The 25,441-nt window shown below is 45.4% G+C and overlaps 1 protein-coding gene across 1 annotated transcript in view; it reads left to right on the top strand.

Annotated features, from left to right (window-relative positions):
* TFCP2L1 (transcription factor CP2 like 1) overlaps window positions 1-25,441 on the top strand; it is a 103,122-nt gene that overhangs the window by 29,135 nt on the left and 48,546 nt on the right. Inside the window, exons 2-5 of the mRNA XM_060261873.1 lie at window positions 1,194-1,345; window positions 21,315-21,391; window positions 24,070-24,175; window positions 24,592-24,698. Coding sequence (XP_060117856.1) covers window positions 1,194-1,345; window positions 21,315-21,391; window positions 24,070-24,175; window positions 24,592-24,698 — 442 coding nt within the window. The remainder of the gene's footprint in view (window positions 1-1,193; window positions 1,346-21,314; window positions 21,392-24,069; window positions 24,176-24,591; window positions 24,699-25,441) is intronic.

Here is a 25,441-nt window from a genome sequence, read left to right as displayed (position 1 = left end):
ACCCACCCACCCACAACCTTGATATTGAAAAGTACCTCTCACCTTGTAACTTGCTAGTTGACACGCATAAAAAAAGAACCTCAGTTCCTGATCAAATGTCTACGGGATCCAGTGGTGGGGAACCTTGGTTTTCTCTGGGATCTTCTGTGTGCACAGAGTGATGACGTCACCCAGGAGCGATGTTATCATGTCACCGATTTGGGGTGCGTGTGCTCCGGTTTTTGGGCAGAACTATATGGTCCATAGCCGATTTTACCATAGAATTGTGCCCAAAAACTAGAGCAGTGCTGCACAACATCAGCAACGTGACAATGTCACTTCTGGGTGATGTCATCATGTCACATTTTTGAGCCGTTTGGTGGTGAGATTTCCCCCCAAGTGGCTGGTGGCGGGGAAGTGCCCTGTAAAAGTAGGAGCTCCCTTGCCCTTGGTGGGTGTCATGGCTGGGGCCGGGTCAGGCAAAGTCCAGAGGCAGTCCGAGGTCTGTAGCCAGTAAGCAGGAGGGTCCGAGGCGCCAAATCCGAATCTCTGTACAAGTATCACAGGTCCGAGGTCCAGAAGCCGAGGTCAGGGAGTCCAGAAGTCACAAGCCAAAGTCAGGGAGTCCAGAAACCAAAGCCAAGCCGGAGTGGATGCTAGAACATCAGGGAGGTGACTAGTTGCTTCCACAAAGCCTCCTCCCAAAGCCTACAGCTATATAGCCCTCTGCTGGCTGTTGCCCATTTGGGCTAATTGCTGGCTCAGAGAGGCAGCCAGGATCCTGTTACAACTCAAGCATCCTTGCTCTTAGAAGAGCCAGAATCCTCTCAAAACTCAGGGCTCAGGGAGCGTCTTGCTTGTGAGCGTGCCGCCCTCCTCCGATCCCTGAGGTCTTGACGGAGGCGGTTACGCACACGCGCCACCCGAGAGGGCGACGCAGGGGGGGCTGGGATCTTCTCCAGCAGGAGGCAGGAGCACTGGTGCAGGTGGCAGGGGCACAGTTTCTTCTGCAGGCTCAACTTCCTCTGCAGGGTCCCCAGCACCCATGACAGTGGGGTCCGGCAAACCTAGTGAGAGGATCCAGTCCACAGTGCTGTAATTACTCTGCAGCTTTTGTGTTCTAGCAAGAATGTTTCCCTGTTTAATTAAATACCATACCAAACCTTTAATGGCATAATTCCCTGTTTAATTATGTGTTAATTGTGTTGTTTCAGTGATGTCCTTGCGCTGCCAATCTTCAAACAGGAGGAACCTCAACTGTCTCCTGAGAATGATTCAAAGCTTCCTCCCTTTCAGTATGTGCTCTGTGCAGCTACGTCTCCTGCTGTGAAGCTTCATGAAGAGACTTTAACCTATCTCAACCAAGGTAGGACCAGAACAAACTGAATAAGTAGAGAAGCAGTGCTGTCCATTGGCTTCTTGATTAAATGAAAGCCCTACTTGGTCTGGGAATTGTTGAAACTACGTTTATAAGCATTTGGTTGCAGCACTGAGGGAATATCACGGGAACTTCATATATCCTGTTCTAAGCAGTGTTCCCGCTAAGCTGAGTTAAGTGAGCTAGCTCACAGGTTTTTTGGGCTCTAGCTCACACATTTTTGTCTTAGCTCAGGAAAAAAATCATCCCAAGAGCAAGCAAATTTATGCAGTAGGTCACAACTTTAATGGCAGCAACTCACAAAGTAGAATTTTGTTCACAAGACTCCGCAGCTTAGAGGGAGTATTGGTTCTAAGTTTCCTAAAAGAAAAAGAAATACGGTATTACTTCTGCTGGGAAAAAAAATGAAACCTGTTTGATCATATCTTCACAATGTGAAAGCCAGTTAATTTTAATGTGAACTCCCAAGTTGATTTGCAACAAAGCATATGATACCAACAGGCCCATAGCCACAGGGGGGCCTCTGGGGCCCCCACTCCAAATTCTGCTAGAGGCCTCCCAACTCAGGGTCCCCAACCCACTGCCTGGCTGAAGCCTTCTTCCAGGAGCCCGCTGCTGGGTTCCTTGGGGCTGGGTTGCACCACAGTGGCAGCTTCCTGGAGCCAATTGCTACCACCATTCAGGGCTTGTTGGCCAGGCTTGTGGGGCTGGGTTGCACTACGGTGGCATCTTCCTGGAGCCCACTGCTGCTGTTCAGGACTTACTGGCCAGGCTGGAGGGGCCAGGATGCGCTGCAGTGGCAGCTTCCTGGAGCCCACGACCATTCAGGGCTCACTGGCCAGGCTCAAGTGGCTGGGCTGTGTCACAGTGGCAGCTTCCTGAAGCCCTCTGCAGCCATTTAGGGCTCACTGGCCAGGCTCATGGGGATGGGCTGTGTCACAGTGGCAACTTCCTGAAGCCCGCTGCGGCCGTTTAGGGCTCACTGGCCGGGCTCATGGGGATGGGCTGTGCCGAGCTGGAAGCTTCTCATCACTGCACAGCTCGCCTTCCTCCTGGCCCAGTGACTCGGGGCAGCATGTTGGGTTCCAATTTAAGTGGCAGCAGTTTACCCTTGCTCTGCTGTCACTCCACTTGTGCCTCTGTTGCTGCTGTGGAGCTGGCAGGGGGAATCCTCAGGGGAGGTGACAGGGCTTTGGAGAGAGACAATTGCCTTGCCGAGTAGGGTACTGTGCAAAGGCTGAAGGGGATGGGAGGAGGAGGCGGGTTGTGGGGGGAGAGTTTGGGCAGCTGAGGGCTGGCTGGCTGGCTGGGTTGTTGTTGCTGAGGCACTGTGTCTTGAGCTGTGCTCCTCCAGTGGTGCCCCCCGACTGTTTTCAAGGCCCCCCAAATCCAGAAATCCTGGCTATGGGCCTGAGTACCAATGAGTATTGAACATATGAAACATTTATTTATTTATTTATTTATTTATTTGGGATTTATATCCCGCCCTTCCCACGAATGGCTCAGGGCGGCTTCCAACAATTAATCAAACTTAAAAGTAAACAATTTCAAATATAAAACAGTTAAATAATTTAAGCAGTTAAAACATTAAAACAGAGTAATTCAGTTTCCTATGAACAGATGGCTGGCAAGTTTCCTCAAGTTGTTATCCTAGCTAAATGTAGGCTAGGTATAGGCTAGCCGGAAGAGGGTCGTCTTACAGGCCCTGCGGAACTGCGCCAAGTCCCGCAGGGCCCTCACCTCTTCCGGCAGCTGATTCCACCATACGGGGGCCCTTAACGGAGAAAGCCCTTTCCCTGGTGGCTTTCAGACGGGCTTCTTTTGGCCCGGGGATAGTGAGGAGATTTTGTGTTCCTGACCTCAGTGCTCTCTGGGGAACATGTGGGGAGAGACGGTCCTTCAGGTAGGCAGGTCCCAGGCCATATAGGGCTTTAAAGGTAATAACCAGCACCTTGTACCGGACTCGGTATATCACTGGAAGCCAGTGCAGAGTCCGGAGACCCGGCTGGATGTGCTCCCACTTTGGGAGACCCAATAACAGCCGGGCCGCGGCATTCTGCACCAGCTGCAGTTTCCGGGTCCGAGACAAGGGCATATGAACATATGAAACTGCCTTATACTGAATCAGACCCTTGGTCCATCAAAATCAGTATTGTCTACTCAGACTGGCAGTGGCTTTCCAGGGTCTCAAGTTGAGGTTTTTCACACCTATTTGCCTGAACCCTTTTTAGTTGGAGATGACGGGGATTGAACCTGAGACCTTCTGCTTACCAGGCAGATGCTCTGCCACGGAGCCACCGTCCCTCCCCTGCTCTCCAGGGTCTCAAGCTGAGGTTTTTCACACCTATTTGCCTGGACCCTTTTTAGTTGGAGATGATGGGGATTGAACCTGAGACTTTCTGCTTACCAGGCAGATGCTCTACCACTGAGCCACCGTCCCTCCCCTGCTCTCCAGGGTCTCAAGCTGAGGTTTTTCACACCTATTTGCCTGAACCCTTTTTAGTTGGAGATGACGGGGATTGAACCTGAGACCTTCTGCTTACCAGGCAGATGCTCTGCCACTGAGCCACTGTCCCTTTCTTTCAGTATTAACTGCCATTTTGAAATATAGTTCTGTCATCTACCTGCAGATTGATATTGTGCTAATGTTAAAAACAGGAGAAATTTAACTAACCATTTATAGCCTCTCCTAGATAGGTTTGCCAGGCTAAGGTTGGCAGCCAGTGGGAGGGCCGTGGGCAGGGACACGATGGGGGTGAGGAACAATGTTGCTTCTGCCATACAGTACTACAGAATTTCTGGTGATTCCTAGACCCACGCTTTGTCAGTGACATTGCTGGGGTTTTTTTTCCCCTCTTGCTGCCACTCTGAGTGGCAGTGGGCAATGGATCTTGCCAGAGGAAGGCTTCCCACTATAACAGAAGGCCTGACAAGTCTGTGCTTAAGTTTGTGTTTCAGTTCCACTGTTTGGTTGTCCTGGTTACTCAGTTAGAAAACACCATACAATATATTGAGTAAAATACTGAAACTAGACCAGAGATGTATATGGTTTCAACTTTGTGTTTACTGAGTGACCTTGGGCAGGTCATGACTTTTAAACAATATATGCTGTAGGATTGTTGCAAGAATAAAACGGAATAACACTGCTCCCTGAGCTTCTTGGAGCAGCAAATGTGAAATATTAAGTTCAACTATACTATTTTAAGATGCAGTGGAAATGCCTTTGCCCAACTCACAGTCTTTGTAATGTATTTGGTGTAATCTGCTGATAATTCCTATGTATACTGTAGACATAACACATTTTTCAGGATATGTTTGTTATTTAAATGCAAACAGTTTTGGCAACAGTTGCTATACTTCACTGTGTTTGGTGATAATACATTATTAAGGAGTTCAGTGTTTTTATTGATATTCAAAATAGCTATTGTGACTCAACTGCTTCTGTCCCAATAGTACACTTTCATGAGTTTACTACAGAATCTGTTGTTTGTAATTTCAGCTTCCGTTTTTTTCCTGCTTCTCAAATGGCAAAAATTAAGATACATGTGCTAAAGTAGTATAGGGTGCAGTGAGTCAAAAGGCCATGAAATGCAGGAAATACAGAGTGAAATGTAACTGTGTAATATTCAGATAAGTAAAAAAAAAAAGTCCAGTGACTGTTTACAAGGTGGGAATGCAATCTGCATAGTTTTGCTCAGTTAAAACCTGTAAGGCAGGTTCTCTCTGGAGGTCTGATGTGTGGATCTGCTATTCTTTAGCAGATCTACTTTGTTTTACATGTACTCTTATATTTTTACATACAATTAAATATTCCAAAGACACTATACAGTCTCAGTCCCTTTTCATCCCAAGGAAATGAACGCTGTTATCGCTGCCCCTGGAACTTTTAGCTATAGCCTCCTTTTATTCATTATGTCAATAAGATGGTGAAAAGAATGCTGATATACCTTTAAAGCTAACTGTAAGAAACTGAGAAAGGTCTCAGTGCTCAAAAGTGCTATATATAATATTTCTGTGAGTAAATAGTAAAGAGTCTTTGGCTGCCAGATTGTACCTTTTCATCCAATACTATTATTATATATAGCCTGCTTTTCTCACGCTCTTAATGGCTCAAAACAGTATGGTCGTTTTCGCACTTAGCGTTTGCTCCCCTTATTCCGCGGCGCAATTATGTCCGGATCATTTTTCTCGTTTTCCCACTAGTGACTCTTTGCGGAGTCGCCTTCCCTGAAGCCCCGGCTCAAATCGTTTTCCCACTGGCATCGACTTGAGTTCGATGCCCTGTCAATCATTTTTTTTTTAAGCGCAAGTCTGGTTGCGTAAGGACGTACTAATGTACTAACGTAACATCGAGCTGTTCCCTCCCCTTCTTTTCGTGGACAAACCGCATCACGTGTGCTGCTGCTGCTTATGGATTGGCTGCAGCTGTAGAATCCTCCACAGCCCTTTATGTATTAACAGAAGCATTCACAGTGGAGAATCCTAGCACTAGATTCCCCCCCCCAAATTCTGAAGTTGCGAAGGGTTTGTGTGTGTGTGTGTGTGTGTGTGTGGCAGCTCCCTCCCGGGTGGCGAAGCTGGGATTTCCTCCGCTCTCTTTCCCCTCCCCGGCTGGCGCTTGCAACGGGGACCTGACTGATTCCTGCTGCCAGAGCTCCCCCCCCGCCCCATTCTCTCCTTCCCCTTCTGTGGCGCGTGTGAAGAGCGAGCTCGCGTCTATTTTCTAACCGAGCGGAATGTAGCCAGGGAGAAGAATGCAGGACTCCAACTTCCCATTTTATACATGGCGATTTTGTGCAGGTCCAGAAATCCTGGTGGCACAGCTGAGGGAGGCATTGCCTTTTTAAAACACACACACATGAACGCTTTGGCCCGCACCGGCACTAGATTCCCCCCCCCCCCAACAATGGTCGTTTTCGCATTATCGAGATAACGCAACAGCGAAATAACGCAACTAAAGTCAATAATAATAAAAAAAATTCTAACGAAACCAATTGAAGTGGCAATTGAGGCTATTCCAGGAGGGGTTTTTTTTTTCTATTTGTTAATTTCGAAATATCGCTATTACGCAAAACTGTGAAGTTTAAAAAAAAAAATGCCCGTGCCGGCACTTTGGGGAAGCGCCGTGAAAGGCTGATGACTGGCCAAGGGGGTGGATGGGGTGGGAGGACGGAAAGGGAGAGGGTGCCGCCCACACAGCAGTCGATCCGGCGTGGATGGATTTCCCACAGAAAACTCCGCGGAGTGGATCCGGAGTGGATCTGGAGGTTTTCAAAAACTCCAGAAGGAGGTGGATCTAGATACTCCGGCGTGAAACCCCTGCAGCGCCGGAGCAAACCGCAGCGCCGGAGCAACAGGTGGGAAAACCAGGAAAAGATCCGGAGGTAAATGGGGTGCTACGCCGGAGTAAACGCTAGTGCGAAAACGGCCTATGAGTCAGTAAGGAGTGAGAGACCTGCCTGTAGTGCAAAACATGATTGTGCCATCCTTTATTGTGGGACAGCCATGGCTACTAACATCAGCCTGATATTAGACAGTGTTATAGGCCAGGGTTTGAAGGGGATGTGGAATGCAAGACCGAAAATGTATTTATTAATTTACTGAATTTATAACCAACCCTCTCTTGCATAACAGGGCTCAGGACAGGTAACAACAATAAAAACAATGATTATAAATTAGCTTTATTAATATTGAGCAGATGGCACTTACAGCATAGTTGATACCTCTTGTCCAAGGGACAACTATCCCTCATGTGTGACAGCAGATTCTATGTATTTTTTTATGTTTGTGTACGGAAAGATCAACAGCAGAGAAATTGAAATAATCGACTTATCCTTCATGAATCCCTCCCCTAATAATTTTTAAAGGCTTACCAGCCCGTGGGCCATCACCATAACTGTCAGTAACATCTATACCAGAAGTTTATTATATGTTTGTGAAGTCTTTTTTGTCTGAACAAAAAACCACGCGGCTTCACTTGATAACCCTACTAACGTGAAAGTGGGGTGGGGGGCAGGCCTCATTTTGGGCAGGAGCTCAAAACTATCAAAACTATCACAGCTCAAAACTGTGGGCAGGAGCTCACAGGAGCAGAGCTCCGGAACCTCTAAATTGTATTGTGCTCTTTCGTACCCCCCCCCCCCCAAAAAAAAAAACCCCTCATTTCTGGGCTGCACTGTTCAAACTCCTGGGAGAATTTGACGAACTTTCTAATATTTATCCCCACAAGAAATGGAAAAATAACCAAAACACATAAAGCATTTAATTTAAATATTTTATTGTTTTTACAGGTTTCATTGTTAAATCTTCCTCAGCAGCTTACTGTTTTACTGTTTAAATCTGTTGTAATCCACCCTGAGACCATCACCAGGAGAAGGCAGAATAGAAATCAACAAAATTAAAATGAAATAAAGACAGTTGGAAATCTTCATCATGCCACTGTGGCCACATAGGAGAAAGTAATTTAAAAAGTATGATGGAAGTAAGGTTTTATTATGTCAGTTATAATTCAAGAAGCATTTTAAGGTAGATGCTGAGCTGATATAATTTAGTGCACCTTCTGGTGATGTCGGGGGTGTTATGCAAATGAGGTGTGCAAATGAGCTCCAGCACCTCTTTTTCTGTGAAATGTCGCCTGGTGGGGGGAATCTCTGCTGTCTCCATAGCATAATGATTCAGTACACCAATCAAACAAACTTCTTTCATTTATCTTCTTTACAGTCTTCTTGCTTTAGAAAAAGTTCCAGTCATTAGCTTTTCCTTATAGGGGAAGTACTCTTCCTTGAACAGTTTAAAGAGAAATTATTTCTTTGTAGTTTTGTTGTTGTTCAGTCGCACAGTCAAGTCCGACTCTTTGCAACCTGTCATGGGTGCTGGGGACCCTGCAGAAGAAGCTGAGCCTGCAGAAGAAACTGTGCCCCTGCCATCTGCACCAGTGCCCCTGCCTCCTGCTGGAGAAGATCCAAGCCCCCCTGCCTCGCCCTCTCGGGTGGCTCGTGTGCGTGACCGCCTTCGTCAGGACCTCAGGGATCGGAGGAGGGCGGCACGCTCACGAGCAAGACGCTCCCTGAGCCCTGAGTTCTAAAAGGATCCTGGCCCCTCTAGGAGTGAGGATGCTTGAGTCTCAGCAGGATCCTGGCCGCCCTCTGAGTCAGCAATTAGTCCAAATGGGCAACAGACAGCAGAGGGCTATATAGCTGTGGGCTTTGGGAGAAGGCTTTGTGGAAGCAACTAGTCACTTACCTGACGTTCGAGCATCCACTTTGGCTTCTGACTTTGGCTTCTGGACCCGTTGGCTTTGACTTCTAGACCCCCTGACTTCGGCTTCTGAACCTCTGACCTGTGATACCTGGACTGTGATTTGGTTTTGGCGCTTTGAACCCTCTTTGCTCACCAGCTACAGACCTTGGACTGCCCCTGGACTTCGCCTGGTCTGGCCCCAGCTCGTGACACAACTGAACGGACAAAGTCACGCCAGGCCCTCCTGTCTTCCACCATCCTCCAAAGTCTGCTCAAATTCGTATTTGGTACATCAGTAACACTGTCCAGCCGTCTCATCTTTTGCCGTCCCCTTCTTCTTTTGCCTTCTGTCTTTCCCAGCATCAGGATCTTCTCCAGGGAGTGCTCCCTTCTCATTTGGTGGCCAAAGTATTTGAGCTTCAGCTTTAGTATCTGACCTTCCAGTGAACAGTCTGGGTTGATTTCCCTTAGGACTGACTGATTGGATCCTCTTGCAGTCCAAGGGACTCTCAAGATTTTTCTCCAGCATCACAGCTCAAAAGCATCTATTCCTCTGCGCTCGGCATTCCTTATGGTCCAGCTCTCACAGCCATACATTACTACTGGGAATACCATCGCTTTGACTATACGGACTTTTGTTGGCAGGGTTATGTCTCTACTTTTTATTATACTGCCCAGGTTCACCATAGCTGTCCTCCCAAGGAGCAAACGTCTTTTAATTTATTGGCTACAGTCACCATCTGCAGTGATCTTGGATCCCAGAAATGTGAAGTCTGTCATGACTTCCATGTCTTCCCCTTCTATTTGCCAAGGGGCTGGATGCCATGATCTTAGTTTTTTTGATGTTGAGTTTCAAGCCTACTTTCGTGCTCTCCTCTTTCTCCCTCAACAAGAGGTTCTTTAGGTTCTCCTCACTTTCTGCCATTAGAGTGGTGTCATCTGCATATCTGAAGTTGTTGATGTTTTCCCCGGCAATTCATCCAGGCCGTCATATTTCACATGATATACTCTGCATATAAATTAAATAAGCAGGGTGACAATATACATCCTTGTCGAACAGTTGTTCCATATCCCATTCTGACCGTTGCTTCTTGACACTTATACAAGTTTCTCAGAAGACATGTGAGGTGGTCTGGTACTCCCATCTCTTTAAGGACTTGCCACAGTTTGTTGTGATCCACACAAAGGCTTTAGCGTAGTCAATGAAACAGAAATAGACATTTCTCTGATACTCCCGAGCTTTCTCCATAATCCAGCGAATATTGGCAATCTGATCTCTATTTCCTCTACCTCTTCGAAACCCAGCTTGAACATCTGGTAGTTCCCGATCTACATGCTGCTGAAGCCTAGCTTGTAGGATCTTTAACATGACCTTGCTGGCATGTGAAATAAGTGCAATGGTGCGATAGTTTGAACATTCTTTGGCATTACCCTTCTTTGGGATTGGAATATAAACTGACCTTTTCCAATCCTGTGGCCACTGTTGCATTTTCCAAATTTGTTGACATAATGTGTCCATCACTTTAGGATTCTGAATAGCTCAACTGGGATACCGTCATTTCTGCTCACTTTGTTGTTAGTAATGCTTTCTAAGGCCCATTTGACTTCACACTCTAGGATGTCTGTCTGGCTCAAGATCAGCGATTTCACTGTTATGGTTGTTAAGGACATTGAGATCCTTCTTGTATAATTCTTCTGTGTATTCTTGCCACCTCTTCCTGACCTCTTCTGCTTCTGTTATGTCCCTACCGTTTTTGTCCTTTATCATGGCCATCTTTGCACAAAATGTTCCCTTTATTTCTCCAATTTTCTTGAAGAGATCTCTTGTCCTTCCCATTCTATTATTTTCCTCTGTTGCTTTGCGTTGTTCCTTCAGGAAGGCCTCCTTATCTTTCCTTGCTGTTCTCTGAAAATCTGCAGTCGGTTGGGTAAATTTTTCCTTTTCACCTTTGCCTTTCTTTCTTTCTCTCCTCAGCTATTTGTAAAGCCTCATCAGATAGCCACTTTGCTTTCTTGCATTTCTTTTTCTTTGGGATGGTGCTGATTGCTGCCTTCTGTACAATGTCATGAACCTCTGTCCATAGTTCTTCAGGCATTCTGTCTATCAGCTCTATTTCCTTAAACCTATTCTTCACCTCCATGGTATATTCATAAGGGATGTGATCAAGGTCAAACCTGAATGGTCTAATGGCTTCCCCAGTTTTATTCAGTTTAAGCCTGAATTTTGCAATGAGTAGCTCATGATCTGAGCCGCAGTGAGCTCCAGGTCTTGTTTTTGCTGACTGTAAGGAACTTCTCCATCTTTGACTGCAGAGTATATTATCAATCTGATTTCTGTGTTGCCCATCAGGTGATGTCTATGTGTAGAGTTGCCTTTTAGGTTGTTGGAAGAGGGTGTTTGCTATGACCAATTTGTTGTCTTGACAAAATTCTATTAGCCTTTGCTTGGCTTAATTTTGTTCTCCGAGGCCAAACTTGTCAGTTGTTCCGGTTACCCTTTGACTTCCTACTTTGGCATTCCAGTCCCCTATGATGAGGAGGACATCTTTTTTTGGTGTTAATTCTAGAAGGTGTTGTAGATCTTCATAGAACTGGTCCACTTCAGCCTCTTCTGCATCAGTAGTTGAGGCATAGACTTGGATTACTGTGATATTGAATGGTTTGCCTTAGATACGGACCGAGATCATTGTCATTTTTGAGATTGTATCACCTTGACTTCCAGAAAGTTTTTGATAAAGTTCCTTATCAAAGGCTCCTTAGTAAGCTCAAGAGTCATGGAGTAAAAGGACAGGTCCTCTTGTGGATCAAAAACTGGCTAATTAATAGGAAACAGAGCGTGAAAATAAATGGGCAGTCTTCGCAGTGGAGGGCGTTAAGCAGTGAGGTGCCGCAGGGCTCAGTACTGGGTCCCATGCTCTTTGACTTGTTCATTAATGATTTGGAGTTGGGAGTAAGCAGTGAAGTGGCCAAGTTTGCAGATGACACTAAATTGTTCAGGGTTGTGAGAACCAGAGAGGATTGTGAGGCACTCCAAAGGGATCTGTTGAGGCTGGGTGAATGGGCGTCAATGTGACAGATGAGGTTCAGTGTGGCCAAGTGCAAAGTAATGTACATTGGGGCCAAGAATCCCAGCTACAAATACAGGTTGATGGGGTGTGAACTGGCAGAGACTGACCAAGAGAGAGATCAAGACAGTGTGTGATTCCAATAAAAAAGGCCAATGCCATGCTGGGAATTATTAGGAAGGGAATTGAAAACAAATCAGCCAGTATCATAATGCCCTTGTATAAATCGATGGTGCAGTCTCATTTGGAATACTGTGTACAATTCTGGTCACCGCAAAAAGGATATTATAGCATTGGAAAAAGTCCAGAAAAGTGTCAAGCATGCAGATTTCAAGTCAACCAGTCCTTGAGTTGAAACAAAGTATGGTTTATTGATAATCCAAGTGCTTCTATTGAGCAAGGTATTGGAACTGATACAAAGTAACAGTAGAATGCATACTTAAAGATGGCACATCAAAGGTTCTCTAAACATTGCTACAAACACTAAACAATTCTATATTTACGTGTGAAATTCACACGGTCACTTCCTTATCTCCCCTGTGGTTATTCTTCCTGGGCCCAGGTCTGGCCCGGGAAACTGTCCCTGGAGGCCTTATCTTCAAAGAACAAATTTGTTAGTAAAAGCGAAAGGGGCGCGAAGGAGGTGCCGCCGCTTCTCTACTTTGATGTGCCCAAGCGTAATTCAGGGTTAGTAATGCCTTTGAGACATTGCAGTTACATTCAGATAAAATTAGACAGTCAGAGAAGGATTAAACATTGCTTGACAAAAAGGGCAATTAGAATGATTAAAGGTTTGGAATACTTTCCCTATGAAGAAAGGTTAAAACGCTTGGGGCTCTTTAGCTTGGAGAAATGTCGACTGCGGGGTGACATGATAGAGGTTTACAAGATTATGCATGGGATGGAGAAAGTAGAGAAAGAAGTACTTTTCTCCCTTTCTCAAAATACAAGAACTCGTGGGCATTCAATGAAATTGCTGAGCAGTCAGGTTAAAACAGATAAAAGGAAGTACTTCTTCACTCAAAGGGTGATTAACATGTGGAATTCACTGCCACAGGAGGTGGTGGCGGCTACAAGCATAGCCAGCTTTAAGAAGGGATTGGATAAAAATATGAAGCAGAGGTCCATCAGTGGCTATTAGCCACAGTATAAATATGTGTGTGTGTATGTGTGTGTTTATACACACACATATATATTGGCCACTGTGTGACACAGGGTGTTGGATTGGATGGACCATTGGCCTGATCCAACATGGTTTCTCTTATGTTCTTATGTTTTTAATGGAATTCTTTTTCCCCAGAATACACTCCCAAACACTCTCTCTCGTCTTCATCTTTCTTTTTCTCCCTCTGATTAATTTTAGAAAAGAAAGGGCTCAGACACAGGAAACTGGAGAGGAGACATCTGTGAAAGCAAGGAGGAAATAAATCAAAGAGCTGCTGACATGAATCCTACCATTCCATTGAGCAATGCCTGAAGGTTTCCTCCAGCTTATAAAGCCTTTCTCCAACAGAAGAACTTCTTAAATTAGAAGAATGCTGCTTAGGCTGGAGGAACTTTCTCCTTCCTAAATTTGCATGCACACTAGTATTTGGGATAAATGAAGTCTCATCCACACTCACCACTTCAGCAGCCAACACTTTTAGGCTGCATTAAGACAATACTGTAAACCAATTTTAATCAAATGTGTGCAACGCATCTTGTTGTTACACACATGCACAAGCCATGCTCTTCCCTCCTCATGTCCTCTAGTGCATTGGTCCCCAACCTTTTTGGCTCCAGGCCCAGACCACCGACCGTGGCCCCAGGGCCAGCAGGGTAAGGGCACCCAATTCGGCCTCCCCTGCCCCCCCCCCGTGGCGCCTCCTCCCTGCCCCCTTTTCCTCCTTCGTTTCCTCCTCCCTCTTTCGTGGCCCCCGTGCGGCCTCGCAGCCTCCTCCTCCCCCGTTTTCCTCCTCCCTCCCTTGCTGCCCCCCACGCAGCTTTGCAGCCTCCTCCCTCCCCCATTTTCCTCCTCCCTACTTCACCGCCCCCCCATGCAGCCTTGCAGCCTCCTTCTCCCCGTTTTCCTCCCCCGTTTCCTTGTCCATCCTTCGCTGCCCCCCCCCCCTCCCGCGCAGCCTCACCGCCTTCTCCTCCCCCCTTTTTCACCATTTTAAGGCTGGGGAAAGGTCTGTGAGGCGCCTTTTAGGCTGACCCCCCCATCTGATCAGCTGATCGGCGGGAAAACCGTCGCAGCAGTGGTGAGCGACGCTGCCCTTGCCTCCTTCCCTTCTCCAGCCTTAAAATGGTGAAAACGGGGGGAAGAGTAGGCGCCGTGGGGGTGGGGGGCGGCGGCAAGGCTGCATGGCCTGTTGCAAATAGGCTGCGGCCTGAAACCAGTCACCGGCCCAGGGGTTGGGGACCCCTGCTTTAGTGTGGAAGATCCCAGGGAAAAAAACAATTTCAGTTACCTGTCATGTCTGAATGCAGAAAATTGTACCTGGAATTAGTTATATGCCATAAACCAGGGAGAATCCTGGTTTGTGGGGATGGGGAACTAACATGCATTCCTAGGTCACAGGTAACCAGAGTAAGTTTTTGACCAGGATTCCGTACATGGGAAGGCAAGGAGGTAAGGGCAGTGAAGTGAATATGAGCACAGTAACTAATTGGGCTCCTGGACATGTCCACTTAACATGGCATCTGTATGTAAGAGTGCTGGAAGTAATAAGCCAGCTATAAAAGGAAGGGTCAGCAGAGTCTCTGAAAATCTGCTTTGGATCTGCCTTCTTAGGACAGTGGGACATAGTCCATACATAGGGTTACCAGCTCCCTGGTCCAGGTGAGAGTTCCCCTGTTTGCAGCCTCCAACTGACTGGTGAGGAAAAACCCCGCTCACAATGCCCCAAAATGCACCATGATTACATCACCTGGATGTGACATCATCACACCACTGATGCTCTAGTTTTATGGGCAAAACTATATAGTAAATTTGGGCTCAGACCATAGAGTTTTTCCCAAAAACCAGAGCATCACTGCGTGATGTTCCTTGGCATCATGATGTCACTTCTGTGTGACATCATCGCAGTCAGGATGTTGTGCCTGTTGAGTGTGGGGCTTCCCCCTGCTGGCCAGCTGGTGAGTGGCAGGCAGGAGCCCACAAAATTCCCGACTCCCACCTGGGGGCTGGCAAGTGGCAACCCTAAACCTTTTCAGCCCTGGCCTGATGGAACGCCCTCCCAAGTGAAACCCAGATCCTTTGATACCGGACACAGTTCCGCAGGACCTGCAAAACTGAATTTTCCTCCAGGCATATGACTGAGGCTATAACAATATTTGGGCCCCCCCTGCCTTCCTTTGGCTACCTACTCTGTCTTTAAGACCCTAGTTGTTTTCTTCCCATGAGATACTGAAGAGCTAGAGGAACAGAAAGGGTATGTTCTTGAGTGTAAAACTGAACTATTCTGACAGGCCTTTAACACTTAAATGGGAGAGGACTGCCGCCCTACGCTGCTGAGCGATCTCATTCATTTTGACCAGATCATTGTAGGATCATCATTATAGGATCGCTGTCAGAAGAAAGTTATGATTGAATATATGAACATATGAAGCTGCCTTATACTGAATCAGACCCCTGGTCCATCAAAGTCAGTATTGTCTTCTCAGACTGGCAGCGGCTCTCCAGGGTCTCAAGCTGAGGTTTTTCACACCTATTTGCCTGGACCCTTTTTTGGAGATGCTGAGGATTGAACCTGGGACCTTCTACTTCCCAAGCAGATGCTCTACCACTGAGCCACGGTCCCTCCCTGCCAATACTGATTCCGCCAACGCTGATGTTTGAACAGCACCATGAAATGTATTTGAATTGCTATTTTATTGTTTTAAATTATAATCATAATTTTTTTTTTAAATTGACTGTTAGCCACCCTGAGTCCGCTTGCGGAGAGGGTGGGATAGAAGATTAAAGTAATAAATAAAAATAAATAAGTGCTTGCACAGAGTGTTCTTTAAAAGGGACAGCTCTCTTGTCTTTCTCAAGCTCCCGGATTATTGCTCAGAGTTCGCTTTCTGATGAAGCCTTATCACTGTGGAGGCTTATTACTGTGTTATAGCAAAAACCAGAAGTTCTTAAAGTATAAATTAAATATATGAAGTTGGACTGTCGCTCTATCAAGGTTGTTGTTGTCGTCGTCATCAATCACTCAATTGCCCCATCCTAGCTTGCGCTAGGCTCTGGGCGATGTACAACACACGGTTAAACAATAAATAAAAACAACAGAGCAAATTAGTTAAAATTATAAAATCTCAGATGGTGCTCTGTAATTTTTTCTGCATTCTAGACTAGTAGGGAGTCATGCTGTGGGGGGAAGGAAACTTACAATGTGGCTGGGGGCGGGGAGGTGAAAACTGCCAGCCGAATAATAAACCGTTGCTGCCCTCAACCAAAAGCTTGGTGGAACATCTCTGCCTTACAGGCCCTGTGGAATTGCAAAAGGTCCTGCAGGGCCCTGATGTCATTTGACAGAGTTCCGCTAGGTTGGGGCCAGCACTGAGAAGGCCCTGGCCCTGGTTGAGGACAGCCAGACCACCCCCCCCCCCCAAAGCCAAGGATCACTAGAGTATTGCTAACAATAGAGTGCAGTGCTCTTCCAGGAACACACTGGAGGAGACCCGAATGGCCGCTTAATTTTGGCAGCAATTTGCGGCTGCAGTATATGGCTCCCAAATCAGATCAGAGAATCTGATTCAGCTTTATACAGCCTGAATACAGCCGAATCAGCTGTTTTTCAGGGGTGTATTTGATTCAGCTGAACTGAATGCACACCCTTAATCCCTAGCATGATGAGCCAACAAAACTCTCTCTCTCTCTCTCTGTATAAAGCAAAAAACTCATACCTTGAATAAAAAATTGTTGGTTTTAAAGGTGTTTTCTTTGTATCTCTCCTGTGGGATTGAGGGAACCGGGCAAAGAAAGCTCTAGCTCTTTTCCTCCCTCCCCAGTGGACAAGGAGGAGGAGGAGAAGGAACCTTAGCCAATAGAAGGAAGAGAGGTTTGGCTCAGTAGCTCTGCTGTGTGATTGAGAGCCTGGCAAAGTAAGCTCTCCCTCTCCCCTTCCTCCCCAAGGGAGGAGCCTCAGCCAATGGAGAAAACAGAGGCTTTGTTCTGTAGCTCCTATGTGATTGAGCAAGCCTGGCGAAGCAAGCTGTGATGCAGAAGGAAGCAAGAGAGAGGGAGAAGGAAGCAGGCTGCATATTTGACACCCTATAAGTGATCTAAAAGCTGTCCTCTTAGGAATTGCAGGATACGAGTATCTAAAAGAGCAGTAGTGTGTATTTGACTAATGTCAGTGGTAGTAATCTTTTAGAAAATTAAATGCACAGAGATACGTCATTGCTGCCCGGGTTCAAAATGGGCTGCAGACAGGGTTGCCAACTCTGGGTTGCGGGGATTCCTAGGGATTTGGGGTTGGAGCTTGGACAGGATTTGGAGAGGGGAGAGAAAGGATCCCAGTGGGAGTATAATACCATAAAGTGCACTCGCCAAAGCAGCCATTTTCTCCAGGGGAACTGATCTCTATCACCTGGAGGTCAGTTGTAATTCTGGGAGAATTCCTGGCCTCAGCTGCAGATTGGTAACTTTAGCTGCATAGGAAATGCAGCCTGCCTCAGAGCTAGCAGTGACATGGAAGGAGATGCTCCCCTGCCACTCCAGCTGGTGGAGCCTTTCTGGGGGCAAAAAGAAGGCATTTATTAATTGCTGTAGATTTTCTGGGCTGTATGGCTGTGGTCTTGGCATTGTAGAACCTGGCATTTCACCAGTAGCTGTGACTGGCGTCCTCAGAGGTACAACAGAGAAGGCTAGAGTTCTCTCTGTGTCAAGGTGAGAGGAAGATGGTAGTCAGGTAATTTATAAATACTCGGGAAGGTGGGTGGAGCTGAGTCGTTATCTTGTAGAGGTTTCCCAGAATGTGACATGTCCCGCGTTGGTCTTGTCAGCCATCAGCGAGCCTGCAGCAGACGTGGACTACTGCACCTTTCTTAAATCTTCGTTCGCGAAGTCAAGCCGAGAGAGAGAGAGAGAGAGAGAGAGAGAGAGAGAGAGAGAGAGAGAGACATGCTAATGGGGGAGCTTCCCTGAGGAGGTTCTTTTGCATATGGATTGGTTGTTGAAATTCTAATCTTATCTGTAGCTCTGTTGTAAGATGCAGAGCATTTTGTGTTTTTCAGGACAGGAAACAATGCCCTATTAATTTGTTTAATTCTCTTCTTTCCTGTTGAAATGGTGTTTATGTTTATGGATTTCAATGGCTTCCCTGTGTAATCTGACATGGTAATTGGATGTGTTGTCCAGCATTACAGTGTCTTAGAATAAGACACTGTGTCCTGTTTGAGTTAGGCTACGTTCAGCCACTGCTGATTTTTCAGGTTGGCCAAGTATGCAGTGTCTTTCATGTTCTTTTATTCTTGTCTGGATGCTACGTTGTGTGGTCTCAATGTAAATCTGTCCACAACTGCAGGGTATGTTGTATACTCCTGCAGAAGCGAGGGGGTATCTTCTGTCTTTTGATGATCGTAGCACCTGCTGTATTTTTCTGGTGGTTCTGAATACTGTTTGTAGGTTGTGTTTTTTCATAAGTTTCCCCATCTGATCAGCCATTCCTTTGATATATGGCAAAAAAGAAGGCATTTAAGTCAATAAAATGTGTTGAATTGGCTCCAACTGTTGAAGGCTTTGGGTGGGAGTAGGTTCTTCTGAACTTGTATAAGACCAAGATACTTGTCTCTTTAATTATAACAGGATTTGAGTAAAGCTCATTGCTGAAAGAAAAACAAGCATGTTTTCTGCTGGCATTTCTGATACTACTTAGAAAAGAATGCCTGTGGCAAATTAAATATTTCAAGAAGGGACCTTAAGAATGAGTCCTAAATCTAATTAATAATCATGCTGATGGGAATAAAGGGCAAGCAGTTGTTCTGAATGATTTGTTATGCAAAAGAAGTGTGCATGCGCATGAAAGCTTATGCCCAGAATAAAACTTTATTGATCTTAAAGGTGTTACTGGACTCAAACTTTCTTATGCAAAAGAGTGTGATAAATGTAATTTTTGAGTGCACTGTGTCTGAATCTTTCTGAAACCAATTTTAAAATGCTAATTACTAAAATGAGATTTCTTTTTGTGAAAATCTTACATTATCCATGGACTCTTGTGTTTTTGTTGAACCCTAGCTAATGCCATGTCTGCTGAAGTTGTCGTGGTCACATCATATTCCTGGGACTCCTTAGTGCAAAGCTGAGCTGTCAGAATAAATCTAGATCGAAATCCATAAATGTAGCATTTTTCTTTTCTCTGTGGGAGGAAATTATATCTTTTGTACCACTTTCTTTGGAAGGCCAGCCATACCACTGGCCAGAAAGCTTAAACTGATTACAGTTTTCTGATTGCCTTGTTATACATTGATCAACATTCTTTTGTAAGGAGGGGAAGTGGTTGCAGGAAGAACCTGAAAAACCAATTTTTGTGTATCTGTTCCTTAATTTTATTATATTTATGATGTTGCTCATATTAGGGCCATTGACTTTCTCTACAGAATTTTTTGTTGTTCCAACAGCTTTATCTCCCTAATTACTGTGTGTGTGTGTGTGTGTGTGTGTGTGTATATATGGGAACATGTCAACTGCTGTTGCCTCCTTTTTAGAGTCTCTAGAGAATAGTTGCCATGCATGAGATTTTGATAGCAAAAGCTTGCATTGATTCCACTTTTCCCATTTTGAAAATCTGACCCGAGGAAACTATCATTCTAATAACTACCAGTATCTAAAATGAATATTCAGATCTTTATATCTAGGCTTAATAAGAATGTTTTGAATAGTAACAGAAACAAGCAGACAAGCATTTCATTTTCTTCTTCCCCGCTATTTCCATTTTCTCTTTCCTGAAAGCCCTTCTCTCCCTTTTTCCTCTTTCCTTCTTACCCAACAGTGAGCCTGCATTCATCTTTCCCACTTTCTTCAGCTTCCCCCTGGCAGCCTCTACTTAGGAAAAATATGTCTGAGTTGTATGGTGTTCACTCCTCCTTTAAAGGCCAAAACAGCACTGGAAAAGATCCTTTTTATTCATAGAAGTCCAGCCTAGAAAGCAGTGGGAGCCTAGCAACAGCCACTGATGGAGTTTCTTAAAGCTACAGGCACTCTTTTTATCATTTGATGGCTTTTAAAACCCCACAATGTAATTTTTTTTAGTTTCCAGATTTTTCTGCAAATCTGTGGCGTTTTTCAGGTTTGTGGAAAAACCTGTTTTCCCTGTTCACAGCTCCAGTCACCAGATTTAATTATTCTCAGATTTGGCCAACTTTACTATTAGTATATAGAATCATAGAATCAGAAGGAACCTCGAGGGTCATGTAATTCAACCCCCTGCACAATGCAGGAAATTCACAAATACCTCCCCCAGGGCTTTTTTTTTTGTAGCAGGAACTTCTTTGCATATTAGGTCACACATCCCTGATGTAACCAGTTCTCCTGCAGCTTACAGTAGGCCCTGTACAAAGAGTCTGGTAAGCTCTTGGAGGATTAGCTACCCCAGGGGCGTGTGGTCTAACATGTAAAGGAGTTCCTGCTACAAAAAAGCTCTGTCCCCCCCCCCCCCCCCCCCGCACATACATCCCCAGTGACCCCTGCTCCATGTCCAGAAGATGGCAAAAATTCCAGGATCCCTTGCCAAACTGGTCTGGAGAAAAATTGCTACCTGACCCCAGAGTGGCAATCAGCATTTCCCTGGGGGTGTAAGAAAGGGTCACAAGAACAAAGCACTGATGTAGCCCTTCCTGCCCTCCTTATGATCTGCCTAATTCACAGAATCAGCATTCTGTCAAACTAGCCCCTGCGTAAAAACCTCCAAAGAAGGAGAGACCTCCTCCTCCTGAGGAAGCCTGTTCCACAGAGGAACCGCTCGGTCAGAAAGTTCTTCCTAATGTTTAGCTGGAAACTCTTTTGATTTCATTTCAACCCGTTGGGTTCTGGTCTGATTTTCTGGGGCAACAGAAGACAGTCAGACCAGAACCAATGGTTCTGTGATATTTACATATAGAGAAGTTTTAAGAAGTTTGGGATAATAAAGCCATTATTAGGAGCCATGTTAGGACCAGTCGTCTTTATATGACCATGGCATTGTATACTCAGCAATTACATCATCCCTAAGCTGCCGAGAATGCTGATTAGCATCCACGGTCCTTCATGCTAGTTGTTCGGAGTCAGAGGTAAAGTTCCATCTTCAGAATTGTGGATGTTTAGACAACAAAACCATGCATTCTGAATGTAAAAACCAGATTCAAGCAAACCTGTTGGGGAGCACTTCTTGTGGACTTATGAACCAGTAATGGTCTATGGCTTGTCATTCAGGATGCTTCACTGATGAGTTTTCCTTGATGAAAAAAGTTACATGCTCATTATATCCATCTTTTGTTTTTAAGACCCAGTGGTTCCAGTTTCCAGCGTAGTGGCTTAACAGAAAGGCTTGATCTTTTCATTTGCTTGACCATTAATTGAGAGAAACTTGCTACGTTGCCAGAAATGAGCCCTTCCAAACATAGTTGATGCCAGTGCAACTGTCTCTTACTGTTCTTGCTGCAACATGCTTAAACACCTTGGAAATGTTTCCTTGAACTCCTAGGTCAGTCTTATGAAATCCGTCTCCTTGAGAATAGGAAATTGGGAGAGTTCCAAGATTTAAACACAAAATATGTAAAGGTAAGGAGATTTTCTTCCTGCTACTACATACAGACATGCTATATAATTAGTTGGTCATGCCACTGAAAGACAACTTAACAATGAGAGCAGGACTTGCGTGAGGGTCTATCTTCGTTATCTACCAGGATGTGGTCTTTTGGCAAACCGCAGAAATTTTAGAAGCCACATCTCCTGCCTTCCTTGAATGCTTTCCATGCTAATTACCTAAAGTAGGTTTACCAGGTCTGGCTTAGGAAATATCTGGGGACGTTGGGGGTGGAGCCAGGAGACTTTGGAGGCAGAGCCAAAAGCAAGGGTTGTGACAAGCACAATTGAACTCTGAACAGAGTTCTGGCCATCGCATTTAAAGGGACTGTGCTCCTTTTAAATGCCTTCCCTTCATTTAGAAATAATGAAGGATAGGGGCACCTTCTTTTGGAGCTCATAGAACTGAGCTCCAAACTCTTTGAAATTTAGAGGTTTCTTTTGAGGAGAGGCACTAGATGCTATACTGAAAATGTGGTGCATCTATCTCAAAAAACAGCCCCCCAGATACCCACAGATCATTATCCATTACGCCCTGTGAGAACCGGTCTCCACAGGGTATAATGGAGTGCCCAGCAGACATTCAATCCCTCCTCCCACTTTCTGTTAACCCTGAAGTGAGGGGAGGGCCTCCAAACCAGGGGATCCCCTGCCCCCAACTGGAGATTGGTAACCCTACCCTTATATGCCCATTATAGCTCCTCTGCACGTTGTAGAAAGCTCCAGTGTTTGTTTTAGAAAGTGGCCTTAACACATGCCAGCTGTTGGCCAAACCTGTTAGGCCTCCATGTTGGCTTAAGTGAGCTGAATTAGGACTCAACCTCTGGCTGCATTTTCCTGGAAAAGATTAACGATCAGCAAGGTGTATTTTCTAGCAAAACTTGTCTACCACTGCTGATCTTCCATCTGGTCATCCCAATAAGCTTCTGGGGGAACAGAGCATTCCTTGGAACAAAGTGAAAACCACTGGTGTAGAATTTCTACTAGTAAGTAACAGGGCAGTTTCAAACTGAAAAGAGCTTGGAAAATAGGTGCTTGTTCACATGTGATTTGGAACGCAACCTGGGTGGTGGTGGTTGTTTTACTGCTGTCTATCGTGGTGAATATTACTTTGGCAATGTTATCGTTCAAATCTTAATACATACCCTGTATGCAGGAATGGATTGGTGGATGTTCATGCAGCACAGTGATAGATTTAGTAATGTGTAGATTAAAAAAAAAACATTCTTAAGATATTTGGGGCACCAAAATACAGCGTGCAAACTAACACTTAAAACCACGGTGGGTTCCTTTCATGGCTAGCCAGAGCCTCACAGATCTTTTGGAGATACATATGCACAAGCAGGGGTTGTTTTGTAGAAAAATAGGTGGTGGAGCTCATTAGCATAACTCATTAGCATATGCCGCCCCCCTCAGTCAAAAGCAACCTGACATAAGAAAGGAGAGCCCCGGGAGAGCGAGGCCTGCTTGGGCTGGTTAGAGATCCAGACAGCCCAAGAAGATCTCACTCACCTGGGGCTCTCCTTGGCCGCCCCACCCCAAAGTCAAAAGGCCAGCAAGCCATCTGCTGCCCAAAATCACATAAGAAGTGGAGAAAGGGTGGTGTAGGCTTCTCCAGGAGTTAGTGAGGGCAGCTAGAGGTATGGCAAAGCGTCTGGTGGGTGACTGACTGCCCACTCTCCTAATCCAAGGATTGTTATGCAGCTGCACCTACTATTCAATGAACAAAGTAGATGGGGGGGGGGCTGTGCTCCTGTGAGCTCCTGCTGAATTCAAGGTCTGTGCACAAGGAACATTCATCTCAGTCTGTTTTGCATTTGATAAGCGAAGCCCACAAATTCAGTTAAATCCTGAAACAAAGTGCTGTGGATCTTTTCTTGCTCACACACTCTCTTTTCTCAGTTTCCTGATTTTAGACGAATCCAGCTTAGACAGTCTTCTGCCCCAAGAAATGTTCTGCTCAAATTACTTTGCTTTTAACTAAAGGGGGTCTCATTTGCCAAAACAGCATTTTGTGTTGCGCGTTGCAAAGGCTGCTAAGTTTTATTTTGAAAATCTCTGAGGAATTACGACTTTTTGCTTTTGTGTCCATTTGCTTGCAGCCGACAAAAAACCTTTCATGACATAGGTATATGTTTTGTTCTTTACGCTTTCCCCAAGGTATCGAAAACTTGTATTGGTTTTAGGTCTTCAGGTATATGTTTGAAATATTTTAAATATACATCTTCAAGGACCAATATCTTCTTTTCTCTTGTCAAGTGGGATGTGAGGTCTGACTAGTAGGTATCTCATGTACTAAATGATTCATGAGAGATACTGTGGTAGTGTATACCGTTTGTTGTTCTGTGTTTTTTTTTTGTCTCAAGTGACAGGCTGTCAGTTTTATATTCAAGATAATTCTAATACTATATTAGTTGGCCTGGCCAAGCTATTTTTTATAATCCATTTTATAGGATTCTGTTGGCAGAAAGAGAAATTTCCATTGTTGTTGCAGTGCTTGGTGTATTTGGTGGCAAGGAGTAGCTACAGAAAGCTACTGACCCTGGAGTTAAATGCAAATGGCACGTCTTCTCTTGCTTCCGTGACAGAAAATGAAGCTCTTCTGCATTTTTAAAAAGTCCTTTAATTCACGTTAGTCCCTTCTCTCTAAACAGAGCATCATTCGCGTGGTTTTTCATGACCGACGTTTGCAGTATACAGAGCACCAACAACTAGAATGCTGGAGATGGAGTCGGCCTGGAGACCGCATCCTTGACATAGGTGAGAACCTTTCATTATGATATCCATATAGATATGAACTTTGCAAGATACATTTTACAGTTTCAAGACTTTTTTGTACTAACGTCTCTTCGTGGTAATTGTCATGAAGCACAAGCATAAACTTTCAGCCCTGCATCTCTTTATTGGATAACAGCTTAAAAAAATACAATACCTATTTTTATAGTATATTTTATGCAAATACATCCTGCTTCTTAGGGTAAACAATCTTTTTATAGCTGTCATTAGCATTACAATGAGAACAAGATTTAAATTATCTATTTTTTTTACAGTATTGAATTTGGAAGCATGTCTTGTGTTTTTTGGTTAGGTGACTTTTCAAATGGGTCTGATATTGCAATGTTGTTTCTGTTCTTCAATTTTAATTTTTTTAAAATTTTAGGGGTTTTCTTCTACAGATATCCCACTGTCCGTTGGTATCTTAGATCCTAGAGCCAGCCCAACACAATTGAATACAGTTGAATTTTTGTGGGATCCATCTAAGAGAGCATCAACTTTCATTCAGGTAAGGCTAGAAGGAAGTATTTGTTTTGAAGATGTTACCCAAACCACTTATGTGGAATTCCAAATACAGGACAGAAGCCTTGCCGTTCTTCTCTGGGCTAGATTTTGTTTCAAGGTACTACTGAAAGCTAGGAGAACTTCAGTGAACAACAACACACTAAATAGGATAAGATTTTACACAATATGAAATGTGAATGGAAATCTACACTGACTGTAGATTCTGAAATGATAACAGGAATACTATAACAAATACCGTATTTTTCGGTCCATTAGACGCTCCGGACTATTAGACGCAGGTGCCTGGCTGGGAGACAAGCGGCGCGATCGCTCCCTCCGCCCCCACTGCAAATCCAGTACTTCGCAGGGAGCGATCTCGCCGCTTGTCTCCCAGCCAGGCACGCAGGCGCCAGCGTGCTTCCCCCGCGCCTGCATGCCTGGCTGGGAGACAAGCGGCAAGATCGCTCCCTGCGAAGTGCTGGGTTTGCGATGGGGGCGGAGGGAGTGATCTCGCCGCTTGTCTCCCAGCCAGGCACGCAGGCGCGGGGGAAGCACGCCGGCGCCTGTGTGCCTGGCTGGGAGACAAGCGGCGAGATCGCTCCCTGCGAAGTGCTGGGTTTGCGATGGGGGCGGAGGGAGCGATCTCGCCGCTTGTCTCCCAGCCAGGCACGCAGGCGCGGGGGAAGCATGCCGCCCCCTCCACAGCCGCGCTCGCGAAGTGCTGGGTTTCTGGAGGGGGGGCGGGTG

Source organism: Heteronotia binoei, chromosome 21 (genome assembly GCF_032191835.1).
Source record: "Heteronotia binoei isolate CCM8104 ecotype False Entrance Well chromosome 21, APGP_CSIRO_Hbin_v1, whole genome shotgun sequence".
NCBI classification, from domain to species: Eukaryota; Metazoa; Chordata; class Lepidosauria; order Squamata; family Gekkonidae; genus Heteronotia; species Heteronotia binoei.
Note: the sequence above shows the minus strand (reverse complement) of the source record. Positions and strands in the feature narration are given on the sequence as shown.